Source organism: Suncus etruscus, chromosome 4 (assembly GCF_024139225.1).
Source record: "Suncus etruscus isolate mSunEtr1 chromosome 4, mSunEtr1.pri.cur, whole genome shotgun sequence".
NCBI classification, from domain to species: domain Eukaryota; kingdom Metazoa; phylum Chordata; class Mammalia; order Eulipotyphla; family Soricidae; genus Suncus; species Suncus etruscus.
The window spans coordinates 46,258,137-46,271,983 of NC_064851.1; the positions used below are offsets into that span (position 1 = coordinate 46,258,137).

The 13,847-nt window shown below is 45.4% G+C and overlaps 1 protein-coding gene across 2 annotated transcripts in view; it reads right to left on the bottom strand.

Moving 5' to 3' along the window:
* BCAR3 (BCAR3 adaptor protein, NSP family member) overlaps positions 1 to 13,847 on the bottom strand; it is a 144,575-nt gene that overhangs the window by 32,982 nt on the left and 97,746 nt on the right. For both annotated transcript variants that reach the window (XM_049772199.1, XM_049772200.1), the window contains one exon: positions 133 to 261. In XM_049772199.1, the coding sequence (XP_049628156.1) occupies positions 133 to 261 (129 nt within the window). The remainder of the gene's footprint in view (positions 1 to 132; positions 262 to 13,847) is intronic.

The window sequence follows — 13,847 nt, forward strand, 5'->3', positions numbered from 1 at the left end:
TGTAGTGCTGACCAATCTTTCGAGATGACCTTGGTGAAGTCGCTGCAGGTTCACCCAAAGGATTTGGTCTGGGCTCCATGTTTAATGGATACCTGGCAATGGCAAGGGTATCAATGGAGTGGTGGTGGGTACCTGTCGGGGGATGCGGCCATGGTACCAGGCGTGGCTGCGCAAATCCTCACTGCTAAGCAACAGTTCCTCTTCCAGTTCCTTCTTCAGCTTCTCGGGGGTCCGCTCCATGATGAGCCGCTCCTTGGAGAACTGTAACATAGGTTCAAGAGTAACATCAGCTCAGCCAGAATGGACTGAGACACAGCCCACTGGGTAGGGGGTCTACTTGGCTGGCCCGAACTATATCGGCCCAAACCTGCTCAGGGAGGGATCCTGCATAATGATTACAATTAGTTGTAACCTTTCCCTTCCCAGGCAGTGTGTAGGGCAGTAGTGGGCAACCTTTATTTTCAACTGAGCCAAATCTCGCCAAAACCACGATTGAAATTTATTTTGAGAGCCACACAGGGCGTGCACTGACAGAGGCTAGAAGCAGAGTCCTGACTCCTGGAGCGGCCGCCTGGCACACACAAGAGCCACATTAAAAAGTATAAAGAGTATATTTTGGAGATTCCAAAAACTGAAAATCGAGCTCCCATACGATCCAGCTATACCACTCCTAGGAATATACCTTAGGAACACAAAAATACAATACAAAAACCCCTTCCTTACACCTATATTCATTGCAGCACTATTTACCATAGCAAGACTCTGGAAACAACCAAGATGCCCTTCAACAGATGAATGGCTAAAGAAACTGTGGTACATATACACAATGGAATATTATGCAGCTGTCAGGAGAGATGAAGTCATGAAATTTTCCTATACATGGATGTACACGGAATCTATTATGCTGAGTGAAATAAGTCAGAGAGAGAGAGAGAGAAAAACGCAGAATGCTCTCACTCATCTATGAGTTTTAAGAAAAATGAAAGACATTCTTGCAATAATAATTTTCAGACACAAAAAAGAAAAGAGCTGGAAGTTACAGCTTACCTCAGGAAGCTCACCACAAAGAGTGATGAGTTTAGTTAGAGAAATAACTACATTTTGAACTGTCCTAATAATGAGAATGTATGAGGGAAATGGAAAGCCTGTCTAGAGTACAGGCGGGGGTCGGGTGGGGAGGAGGGAGATTTGGGACACTGGTGATGGGAATGTTGCACTGGTGATGGGTGGTGTTCTTTACGTGACTGAAACCCAAACACAATCATGTATGTAATCAAGGTGTTTAAATAAAATATTAAAAAAAAAAGTATAAAGAGCCTCATGTGGCTCGAGAGCCGCGGCTTGCCAACCATTGGTGTAGGATAATTTCCCCTGCACATGAGGACTCTGATAGGAGAGTGTGCCAATCTGTGCCTTTGATCTCAGGTGATAGACATGGGGAAGCTGAGCAGAAAGCATCTTCCTTCTTCACAACCATCCCATCCCCGGACCTGGACAGAGAGCCAGGAGAAACAGTAATCCTGCTGGAGCTAATGTTTGGACCCAGCTGTCCAGAGAGTCTCTGGGCTGCTCATGAGGGTTCCGAATTCCCTGATGCTGGCAAATTCCAGTTCAGCTGAGCCTTTAGAAACTTGGAGAGCAAGTGGGTAGGGTAATGTGAAGTCACCTAAACCTAAAAACAGAAATCTAAGTTTGTATGTTGTATGTCTTAGATTTCCTGGCTCTGCACTCAGAGGTCACAGGCAGTGCTAGGATCAAGCTAAGGCTTCCTGCTGCAAAGCCAGCGTCTGGCTTGTTGGGCTCCCTCCCAGACTCTGAATTTAAATTTTATAATACTTCATCTTTTACGTATGTGTTTTAGGGTCACACATGCTGGAGCTCGGGGATTATTCCTGACTCCATGCTTAGCAAACACTCTTGGCAGTGTTTAGGGGACCATATGGGGTTCCAAGACCCAATGAGAGTTTACCACATGGCAGCAAGTGCCTTAATCTCTGTACTATCTCTTTGGCCCGAATATTTTATTTTTGTTTATTTTTTGTTTACTTGTTTGTTTGTTGTCGGGTCACACCCAGTGATGCTCAGGAGTTATTTCTGGCTCTGCACTCAGAATCACTCTAAGCAGGACTCAGGGGACCATACATATGGGATGCTGGGGATTGAACTCAGGTCAGCTGCGTGCATGTATCTTGTCCACTGATCCCTGTCTTGTTTTTAAGACAGATTATAAACGAACTTAAGATGTGGTTCTTCTCTTAGACACCCTTAAGAATCACTGATTTAAGTATCATTTAGAATCCCCACCCATTAACAAGTAGACTAAACGTGGAGCCCTGTCTGGTTCCCAGGATTAGGCTCAGGGACCCCTGGCTGATGGTCACATGAGAACAAGTTCACGTCTTTTTTGTGAAACAAGTTTTCTGGCTCAGCCTCAAAAGTCTACTCGAACCACAAAAGTATTTCTGGTCACAACTGCTCTGAGCCTGAGCAAGCAAAGAACCTTAACTCCTTTTCCACCACAGAAAAGAAAACAGATTTGGGGATTTGGTGCTGTAGTCTGAATCCATGAGTCTTTAGGAAAAAGCTGGCCCAGGAGTTCTGGCTTCAAGGACTCAGAACCCATTTTCAAAGGAAGCCTGACTTCCTGCCTGCCTGTGTGCTTGCCACTTCCTCCTCTGCCCCACCACACTATACCCAGAACAGGCCCTGGCAAGGTGACCAGAAATGATTCAGGGACTCAGCGCCTATGGAAGAGATGTCACAAAGGCTGCCTAAGAGGCAGGTGGTCTGAGCAGCAAGATCTTATGATGTCTACTGTCCCATGAAGTACAGAGATAGCTGAAGATGGTGGGAGACTGTGGTGGAGATTGTAACCAGGTCACACTGATGTTAACCTACTGCCATCTTGCCTCCCATAGAGCAGAAATGCATCCACCTTCTTCCCCACTGGCCTCTGACATTATCTGAATGTAAAATCAGAATGCAACAACTTACCTTGAATTATAAGGGTTCCCCTTCCCAAGCAGTATTGGACTAACTTTGTGCCAGATGCTTCTAAGCCCAGCTGGGCCATGGGAGCTACCCTGGCTAGTGCTTTTGGGAGCCATGGAGTGCCAGGAATTGAACATAGATTAGTATTTTGATTTAATATTTGGGCCACACCCAGCAGTGCTAGGGACTACCCTTGCTCTGGTATCAATGGTCACTCTAGGCAGTGATCAGGGAACCATATGTGACAATCCTGGGAATCTAAGGAGAATCAAGGCAAGCTTAGCCCCATACGTCTCTGGCCCCAGACAAGGGATAGAGAACCCAGGAGGGAAACTGACACAGAGCAAGCTACAATTGCAAAGAGATGGTTTCAGCTGCAAAGAGGAGTTTCTTGGGCATTCAAGAGTCAGGCTGACAGGGCTGGAGCAATAGAGTGGTAGCAAGGCGTTTGCCTTGCACACGGCTAATTCAGGACAAACCTCGGTTCGATCCCCAGTGTTCCATATGGTTCCCCAAGCCAGGAGCAATTTCTGAGCACATAGCCAGGAGCAACCCCCTGGGAGTCACTGGGTGTGGCCCAAAAACCAAAAAAGAAAAAAAGAAGAAAAAAGTCAGGCTGACAGCTAGAGTGTATGCCTCAGAGGACGTGGGCAACGAATCTCAAACAAGTGAAGATGGTCAGTCAAAAAGACACCCACAAATGGCCATTCTCTTGATTAAACTGAGTATTCAGTACTGATGGGTACCTTCTAGAACTAACATTTACTCAACACAACATTTATTGCTTTTTTCCTCTACCTGTATTTTATGAGACCTTGACCTTGCCAACCATAATCCTGCTACTGCAGACAGGGATTTTAATTACACCATCAGTGGCATGGTTGGGAGGGGTGGCCACATAACAAAATTTGGAAACACCTGTCTACATGCACCCTGGAAAGTCTTGTGATTGTTCTTTGTGTTCACCAGAGATCAGCCTCCCAGCACAAATCACAGGTCTATGTGTCTGTGGCATCTGACAGAATTCTGTAGGCTTCTCAAAAACAACTGCATTTTGGCTAACCATGTACCCTTCCACTTCTCTGCTGCCATCAGAGAGGAACTGGCTTTTTCATTAGAATATAGTCCTTTCCATCATGACTATGGCTATATTTAAGTGTTGGCTGTAAGTTAAGTTCTAGCAAGTCAAAGTAACACAACAGTACATTAGCACTGTTTTCCTCCATCTTCAAGGTCACCATGTCCTCTGAAATTCTGATCGAATCTACTAATGTCCTAACTCCCCTCTCTTGACTTCCATTAGACTATAGTCTAATGACAGGGTGGAAATGCTCTTATGTAATATTCACAGGCACTTTCATTTTATGCAGAGCCCAGAACACAGCATGAGATGAAAAAGAATCAGGTCTCGTACTTGACAGCTTCCAATTTTGGGGGCAAAAAGTATTAAACACATCATTCATTCCATTCCTGTTCTTAAAGTCTTTTCTGCTAGATCTTACTTTCTAACTCTTTTACACTCATTTCTGTAGGCATCTTTTGGATTCATTGTGCCTCAAAGACTGGTCAGGTCAAGTTAGTTTCATGTCTTTGGTCAGCATAGGAGATTGGGTATCAGGAGAGAGGGCCAGGCCATACTGCAGCCAGTTCCCCCAGAGCACCTTCTCAGGAAGTTAAATAGAATGACAATGCAGTATTACTGGCAAGGAAAAACCTCAACAACCAATGTCTTCCATAAAAGGCTACGCAGCATAATGATGACCCACTAAAGAATCCTAACTTTCTTCTCCAAGTTTAAATTCCTGACTCTTCTCCTCTGAATGTAAACTTTATTTCTAGAAGGCAGGCCCTGAGTTACCCAGGTTTTATCTTGAGGAAAAGTTAGAGAGGCCAGTCCAGCAGAAGGATAAAAAGAAGAGGAGGAGGAGGAGGAGGAGGAGGAAGAGAGGAGGAAAAGAGGAAAAGGAAGGGGGTCATGTTGTACTGTACAGTATAGATTCTGCCATCTCAAGCTCCATTTCACATAGGCATAGCCTCCTTAAGAAGAGAGGTTGCTGGGATATGTTTTTTATTTTGGGGATTTGGGGCCAAAAAACACTGGCATTGTAAAGTCTTACTTCTGGCTCTGTGCTCAGGGATTACTATTGATTACTATTGGGAACCATATGGAATGCCAGGGATCAAATCCTTTGCACATCCGAAAAGCAAGTGTCCTCTATCTCTCTTTAGCTATGGGGATTTTGATTGAGTACATTCTACCCATGGACTTATGCCAGGAATCAAATCCACCATGACCAACAGAAGAGAAAAATGCAGTTAGGATCAGTGTCTTGCTGGAATTGGATCCACCAAAAATTTGGTTGTTTTGGGCTGAAGAGAACACAGTGGTAGGGAATTTGCCTTGCATGCGGCTGACCCAGGGGAGGTATCCGGTTAGATTCCAGCATCCTATGTGGGCTCCCAGCCTGCCAGGGGCGATTTCTGAGTATAGAGCCAGGAGTGACCACTGAGCACCGCTGGATATGGCCCAAAAACAAATCAATCAATCAATAAATAAAGTTAAAAAAATAAATTTGGGTATTTTTATTTTTTGTTTTGAAGGAATGGGGTGTAAAGTAAACACATAAATGTATGTAAACCAAGTAATAAATATAGCTGGAACGTGAAAGGAAGTGTGGGGAGACAGCAGAGGAACCAATCTCTATGACCACCTACTTACCTGGCCCCACTTTCTAAATTTCATCTTGGTTCTCATCACCATGTCAGGGTCTGAGATGAGAAGTAGCTAAAATGGTAACTAGGGCAAATGAAGGGGGTGGATGAGGCCTACAGCCATTCAATCAAACTGAAGTTTCCTCAGAACATTCTTAAGTTACTATAATTACAGCTTCTTACGAAAGCCAGGTACTAGCACTGTCTCTTCTATTACCAACCTTTCAATGACCTCCATATCTATGGATGGTATAGATCAGCTTTACAGAGCATGAGCCAGCCCACCACAGTCACTATGCCACTGACCAGCTGTGTGGCTGAGGGGGACTCAGGTTTTCCATCTGTAAAATGGGGGTGGTAATTTGTGCTGAAAAGTGGATGGAATGCATCAGTATCTGGCAGCTGAATTACACTACCCTGCATTCTTAGGCAGTCAGAATGTTGCTTATCTAGGCGTACAGACAGTTGTGTTTAAGTCAAAGGAGCAAAATAAGTGGAGAATTAGGGCTGAAGTGGAGAGGGAAGTGGTAAGGAAGGAAGGTAGTCTGGTGCTCGTTGTACTCATGCCTGCTGGCTTCTAGCCTTCCTCCCACCAAGTTCCTCAATCTCTCCAGAGAGCTTACTGCCCACGGCCGCAGCACCTCTGGCCCAGTTGCTCAGCTAGCTCATGCTAGCTTGCTGAGGCTGGCTCTCAAAGAAAAGCATGCCTGTCACTCCAAATCTGGAATGAATAGCCCAGCAGCCCCACAGGGCACTGGCAAGTCTGGTCTTGAAAGGCCAGAATAGCCGGAGACTCGGAGATGACTATAAAACACATCCTGGAGGCATCCAGCCAGCTCCCTGGATGTGCCAGGAAACTCGATTAACGTAGAAACCCAGGTTTCAACAGTTCCCTAGTTAGAGAAAGCTTCTCTAGTCCCAGAGGAATGGAGCTGGAGGTCCTGACTTGCAAGGGCTGAGCCTGCATTTCAAATTAGGCACAACAATGAAGCTGGAGTCCCAGGAGGTTCCTGGTCCTATATTCGGAAGGAAAGAGCAGGGGCGAAGTGTAGGTGTGGGGGTGCTGATTGGGGTGCATGCAAGCTTCTGTGGGAAAGCGCAGAGGGGCTGTGGATGCTCATGTGCAGGAAGAGACAGAGGCAGGATTAGAAAAGATGACATCTGCATAATGATTCATCTTTAGTTCAACTCTGTCCTGCCTGCAAGAAAAGCTTCCCAGCTTTCATAGAATCTTAAATGGTGCGAATCACCAGGGAAAGCCTTGTCTCTGAGTCTAGAAACTGTAGGCACAAAAAGGCTCAGACACCATTTCCTGGCCATCCACAATCATAGTGACAAAGAGATTTGCCAATAGGCAAAAGCAGGCAAGAGCAGCCCTTGTCCCCAGCTCTGAACGCCTGGGAGACCACACACAGAAGCTGCTAGCCATCATTTTCGGTGCTCTAGAGACAGCCCTGTCTCAATCTCTTGCCCCTCCAGTAGTTCTGCTTTGTCCCTGGAATTTCTCTTGTGTCAAAATAAGAAAAGCCAGTAGGGCCTGATGGGTATAGGAAAGGAAGTAGGGGAGGCTGGGGAGTCAGGACAGACCCTTGGACATAAAACAGAACAGGAAGGGGTATCTGGGGCCCAATACTGGAATATCTGAACTAAAAGCAGCTTGGCTTCCATGGAGAGTAGGTTTGGGGAGGAGAGGTTCGATGCAGAGGCAAGTGCTCACATAATCTATAATGCAGATGTACACTACACATCTGTGTCGGTAATGTATGATCATGCAACACAAATAGAGCATGTAATATACGTGGATATTACAGTTGCATAAGGTACATAGCATGTAGAGTACATGTGCATGAGCTCTATTGTGTTATACATACAACCACCCCCAAATGCCCCATATCCCCTCCTTAAGGAGAGTTCCATTTTTTTCTCCAAACATGTGGTCAGATCCACCCTCCTTACCATGGCAGATTGACCCAAGTTAAGTGTTTGTGAGCCAAATTGACCAATCGGTTCTTTATGGGATTTTTCTGAGAAACTGAACAATGATTGTAATATTGACAAAGGTCTGGGGAGGAGGGAGGAGGAGATGAGGTAGTGAGGGGAGAGAGGGAAAGGAAGTAGAGAAGGGAGGGGAGGGAGGGAGGGAGGGAGGGAGGGAGAGGGAGAGAGAGAGAGAGAGAGAGAGAGAGAGAGAGAGAGAGAGAGAGAGAGAGAGAGAGAGGAGTTAATATGGGATTGTCATCTGTGCTTCATAGTAACTGATTAACCAGAACCTTGTGGGTGCCAGTAAAGAATGCTAATATAGTACGTGATCTTGTTATGTGACTTTCCCGGAACTTACGTATAAGTGCTAAACTGACATCAAGAATGACCTGCAAATACCAGCCAGAGATTGTGTACTTTTCTCCAGAGATCAATGAGGGGCAGAGAGATGGTATAGTAGGGAAGCAAAGCCACTTCAGCAACCCTGGTTTGATACTTGATATTAGATATGGTCCCCAGAATACTACCAGGCATAGCCCAGGAGCAATGCAGGTATAGCCTGAACATCATTCTTCCCTCACTAAAGAAAGTGAGGGTCAATTCAGAAGGAGCACCCCACCATCTCCAAAATATGCAATGCAGATCTTAATATGTCTGGATCCTGACACAATCGCAGATACACCTTCCAACATGCAGATGATGCTGAAAGTGGAAACTCCAGCTGACACTCAACACAGGCAGACTCATCCACTTCCCATCACCTCCATCCCTACAAAGACTTAGGATACAGAGCTGAGACAAGGAGTCTCCCTGTTTCCACCCAAAAATCTCATGAAGAAATTTTTCTTTCTTTAACTAAGCTCAGTCTCATCCAATAGCTTGACACATTCCAGGGGTGAAATCCATCGTCTGGGATAAACACCCACCCACTAGACTTGAAGTCTAAAGGCAACTCTCCTTGTCAGGGCATGGAATCAACAAGGAGGGAGTGATTGTCCAAAGTCAGCAGGCAAATGCCCAAATGCCAGTAAATTCTGTATGACCTAAGATGCTGTGCTGAACTCCTGTCACTAGAGCCCAGAGGAGGACTGGCCCAGGATGGAGGAAATGGGCAATGAGCTAGCACTGGGGGCTGCAGGAACAGTCCTACAGAACACAGATAGTGAATCCCTGAAAAAAAAATCACTGCCTAAGAAGAACTGATATGAAAGATGCTTTTTACTGAGTGCAGAGAACAGAAGTGACAGGTACAAGGCTTGTTCCGAGTCTTTCTAAAATGTGCTGAAGGTGCCCACACAGCTCTTTCCAGCCCTGATGGACAAGAGACAGGTAAAGATGCTTGCCAGAATGCATGCCCACAGCTGGGATGTGCAAGAAATGCCCAGTACACCTCTGCAAAGCCTGCACTTACCCTCTCCCCTCTGGCTCTGCAAAGCCTGCACTAACTTCTCTCTTCTGGTAACCATACCCCTGTGACAAGGACCCTGATGCTGGCTGATTCTGACTGTCCTGTATCTATTCTATACCCTCAACCTCCAAGGTGACTCCCTGAAACTTCACAAGAGTCTCTTCACTATTCCTCTCGAAATTTCCATTTCCACTCTTGTGATTCAACTTGACAATGCCACAGACTCAAACCATTCAAAGACCCAAGTTCCAGGGACACCCCCCCCCACTGTCTTTTGTGATATCCAGAGTCTCCTCCAGTCTTCCCAAATGAATGGGCTGCTTAGGCTCAGACATGTCCAAAAGGATTGCAGATTCCCATTCTTAACACCCCATCCCACTATTAAGCACCTTTCTTGTAGCTCCAGTATACTAATCATGACCCAGCACTTCCACTATTCTGCCATGAGCCACCACCACATACAGGGATGTGGGTCTGAATTGTCTAAGGGGCCAAGATAATGAAAGGACTGTAGAGGCCTCCATGAAGTGTTCATGTAATCTCCCAGAAATAACAGACAGAGGCTTGATTGGAGGAGGCAGGTAAGGGTATAGCTATTATTTGGGTCCTTGAATCAGTAGATTTGGAGCATTAAAGATCTGAAGACTTGATTATGTTCCATAGGCTGCGGAAGTCTGGGGAAATATCTCACATGCCTCCAGTTGCCTGAGTCAAGGTGTCTCTTCCTAACATGCACTGGCTCTGATTCCTGCCTGGGGATCCTTTCTGACTCGAAAGCACCCTGTCCCCTAATTCCCTCCTTCATGGTTCTACTGTATAAACTGGTAGATAGCCTGATGAACTGCAGAGAAGCTCCTTGTGTAGCCAGCCCTCACCCTGGCTCAGAATGGGGCATGTCCAGAGAGTAGATGGGGTAAGGAAGGAAGGAAGGAGACTTGAAGGGCAGACTTGACTTATTTGGTTTCTGTTTAAGTGGACAGGCTATCCAGTTAATGCAGTACTGGTTTAAAGGTGTGAAAGGTTGACAACCACTAAACTTGCACTTCAGGTAGGGACCTGTGCCTTATTTGCTTTTGGCTTCCAGAACCTAGCCCAATGCCTGGAACAGAGCAGGTGCCAGTGAACACTTACTGGTCAGAGCAAAGCTTGCCCTCTCAATCCTTGGGTGGCAACTTCTTTGTTACTGGGTGGGAAGCAGAAAGGAATGGCTGAAGGGTAAATGAAGAAAAGGTGACTTCAGGGTCAGGACACAGCACAAAGGGCTTATTGCCTGTTCTGCATGTGGAAGACCTGGATTTGATATATAGCACTGCAAGGCCCTCAAGCACAGAAAACTGGGGGGCATGGCCCAGATGTGGGGACAGGGGGAGAGGTGAACTTGGACTTGCCTAGATTTTTCTAGAAATATCTCTTAGTATGTCTGTGTGTGTTTGGGGTGATAGCTCCCCAATGCACAGACCCACCTGACCTAATAATATATATTTATAACAATGTAGAATTTGAATCCTCAAGTCACAAATTGGAAAGTTACTTCACTAAAGGAGGGGGGGAGCCATCAGAAGCTTTTAGAGAGAGCTGGCATTGGAGAATTTAGTTCTAATAAAATAAAAATGTTGGGGGCTGGAGCAGTGGCGCAAGTGGCAGGGCATTTGCCTTACACGTGGCTAATCTAGGACCAACTGCAGTTCGATCCCCTGGCATCCCATCTGGTCCCCCAAGCCAGGGGCAATTTCTGAGCACATAGGCAGAAGTAACCCCTGAGCGGCACTGGGTGTGGCCCCAAAACAAAAACAAACAAAGAAAAGAAATAAAAATGTTGGGACAAGCAATTTCCACTTCAGTATGGATGTGTTTCTTCAGCTTGTTTTGGTTCCCTCAACTGCTGCACTGAATTAGCTCCATCTGTGAAGGGTAGAGATGTCCACCCACAAGAAGATTATCTTCTTCCTGGGCATGCACCCACCTCAGAATGAATACATCCACAATGCACAGGCCCTAACAACAGTGAAAAAATACAGGGGACTTCAGCACTTTGAACAAGGCTTAAAAGTCTGGAGGGAGACTGTATTATGTATGTATGTGTATGTATGTATGTATGTATGTATGTATGTATGTATGTATGTATGTCCTTGGATGTTACTTGTAAGTTCCTTCTTGAATTAAAAACACACAAGATAATGTTATTGTCATTTATTCTAGGATCGACATTGGCAACTCACTTGAAATTAAAGGAATGAAAATGAGGAAGGGCAAGAGTGCATGCAAAAATGAGAAAAATGAGGAGGGAAGCAGAGGGGAGAAGAGAGAGAATGGGGAGGGAGGAAGGAAAGAAAGAGCGGAGTGTAAATGAGGTCACCGTACCCAGAGCGCCAGGAGGCTCTGACACAAAAGGTCCTTTCTTCTGCCCTGGACGGGTTCAGGCAATGGAGGGACAGTCAAAACAGTCTAGACTGCTCTTTAAGTTGTACCCAACAACTCACTGTCTTCTCTTTAGAAACGTCATCCAGAAATTATGATGATGAACACAAAGATTCACCTGACAAACTTTGGGCCATCAGTAAAATGGGCCCCATTTCTGAGTGAAGCCCTTATCTTCTGTTGGGCTGAGGAAGGGGTCCCTAATGTGTGTGTGTAGTGAACTGCCACCAGGAAACCCCAATGCACAGTCTCTCCTCTCACATGCACAAACTTATCCCCCATTACCACAGGAGTCCATTGCATGTCCTCACAATCCCGATAAATGCTTTAACTTCAAGAAGCGATCAAGCTTCCAAGGGGGGTGGGGGTGGGGAAGGCAGCTTCATCTCAGTTCCTCTTGCAAGGAAATCTGTCCAACAAAGAAATTCCTTGGAGATGTCAGAAATTCAACCTCTTGGAATCTCCATCCTGGGTTACATTTCAAGCAAAGGGCTTGTTTATAATTGAATTCCAGAGTCCATCAAGAAGGTCAGAGATCCAGTTGGCATCTTACCATTGAGTTGCATAAATGGATTATGAAGAAACCACATAATAGATAGAAATACCAACTCCACTGCCATTCTTACCCTGCCCACAGGATGAGAAAGAAGAACCCAGTTCTCCATGGCATCACATTCAGCAAAGGATCATTCAAGCCTGCAAATGTCTTAAACAAGGGTAGGATGGGGAAACAAAGCAGTAGTACAGTGGGTAGGATGCTTGCCTTGCACGTGGCCAACCCAGGTTCAATTTCTGGTGTTCCCTATGATTCCTCAACCACCACCAGGAGTAATTCCTGAATGCAGAGCCAGGAGTAATCCCTGAGTACCACAGGTAGGTTCTAAAAATCAAGGAAGAAACTGGGTAGGATGGCAAGAATATGAAGGCATTTATTCCCTTTAAAGCCTGGTAATAAAACGAGTAGTTGGGGAGAAGTAGCACCACTTCTTTTTTTCAGATTTTAGTTTATTTTAGGCACTATAGTTTATAATACTTTTAATGGTAGGGCTTCCTGCATAAAACATTCCAGCACCACATCCCAGAGTGCCCATTTCCTTCTACCATTGTCCCAGTGTTCACCTCCCTTCTATCCCCCCAAGGTCCTACTCCATGTGGTACAATTTCTACTGAAGACCAGTTTTCACGACTTATCAGGGAAATGCAAATCAAAACAGCAATAAAATATCATCTCACACCAGTGAAACTAACACACATTACCAAAAAAAAATCAGTATTGGTGTGGATAAGGGAGTAAAGCAATCCACATTCACTGCTGGTGGAATGTTGACTAGTTCAACCTTTGTAGAAAACAATATGGACACTTCTCTAAAAGCTAGGAATTGAGCTTCCATGACCCAAGAAATTCTACTTCTTGTTCCCCTGAGCACAAAACCTGTATATGTTACTTTTTGTTGACATGGCTAGCTTTATTTAGAACTTGCCAAAAAATCACTTTGGACGGGCCGGAAAGGTGGCGCTAGAGGTAAGGTGTCGTCTGCCTTGCAAGCGCTAGCGTAGGAGGGACTGCGGTTCGATCCCCAAGCCAGGGGTGATTTCTGAGCGCATAGCCAGGAGTAACCCCTGAGAATCAAACGGGTGTGGCCCAAAAATCAAAAAAAAAAAAAATCACTTTGGTATAACCCAAAGATACACTGGAAAGACTTCAGATTTTGAATTCAATGTTGGGGTAGGGATACTCAGACAACTAACATTTTCTTTTACTAGTAAACTTTGATAAATAAAAGCCCAAAAGGGGGGGCAGATTAAATGTGTGTGTGTGTGTGTATATATATATATCAGACAACAACAATGGCAGTGTGGACAACTGGGCATCTTGGCTTGGACCAGTCCTGTGGTCGGGGACAGTGACCCTGTCTCTGGTTCCAGATAGTACAACACCATGACGCTGCTTCTAAGAAGGTGCCTTCACAGTCACTCATGGAAGGTAGGTAACAATCAAGAGAGTTGGGGCAAGTGTGACTTATTCTAATTCCATAGAGGCATTCTAGTGGCATTCTAGTGGCTTGGAGAGGTCCCAAGCTAGAGGGTTCCTCTTCATCTTTAAATTTGGACTCCTGAAACAGGGGGAGCTCTGTTTGGCCTCACTTGACCCCTTTTCTTCTGAGTCTGGTCCTTTGGCCCTGGTGTGAAAACTCATGATGCTGTTTCTCTGGACATTTCCAAGTCCACAAGGACTCAAGCTGGTAGTCAAAATTCGGCAGGATTTTAAGCTTTTAAGCAAGAGCTGGAGTATGACTATGACACTGTGCCTTCAATTCAACTCAAAGACTTTTCTGGG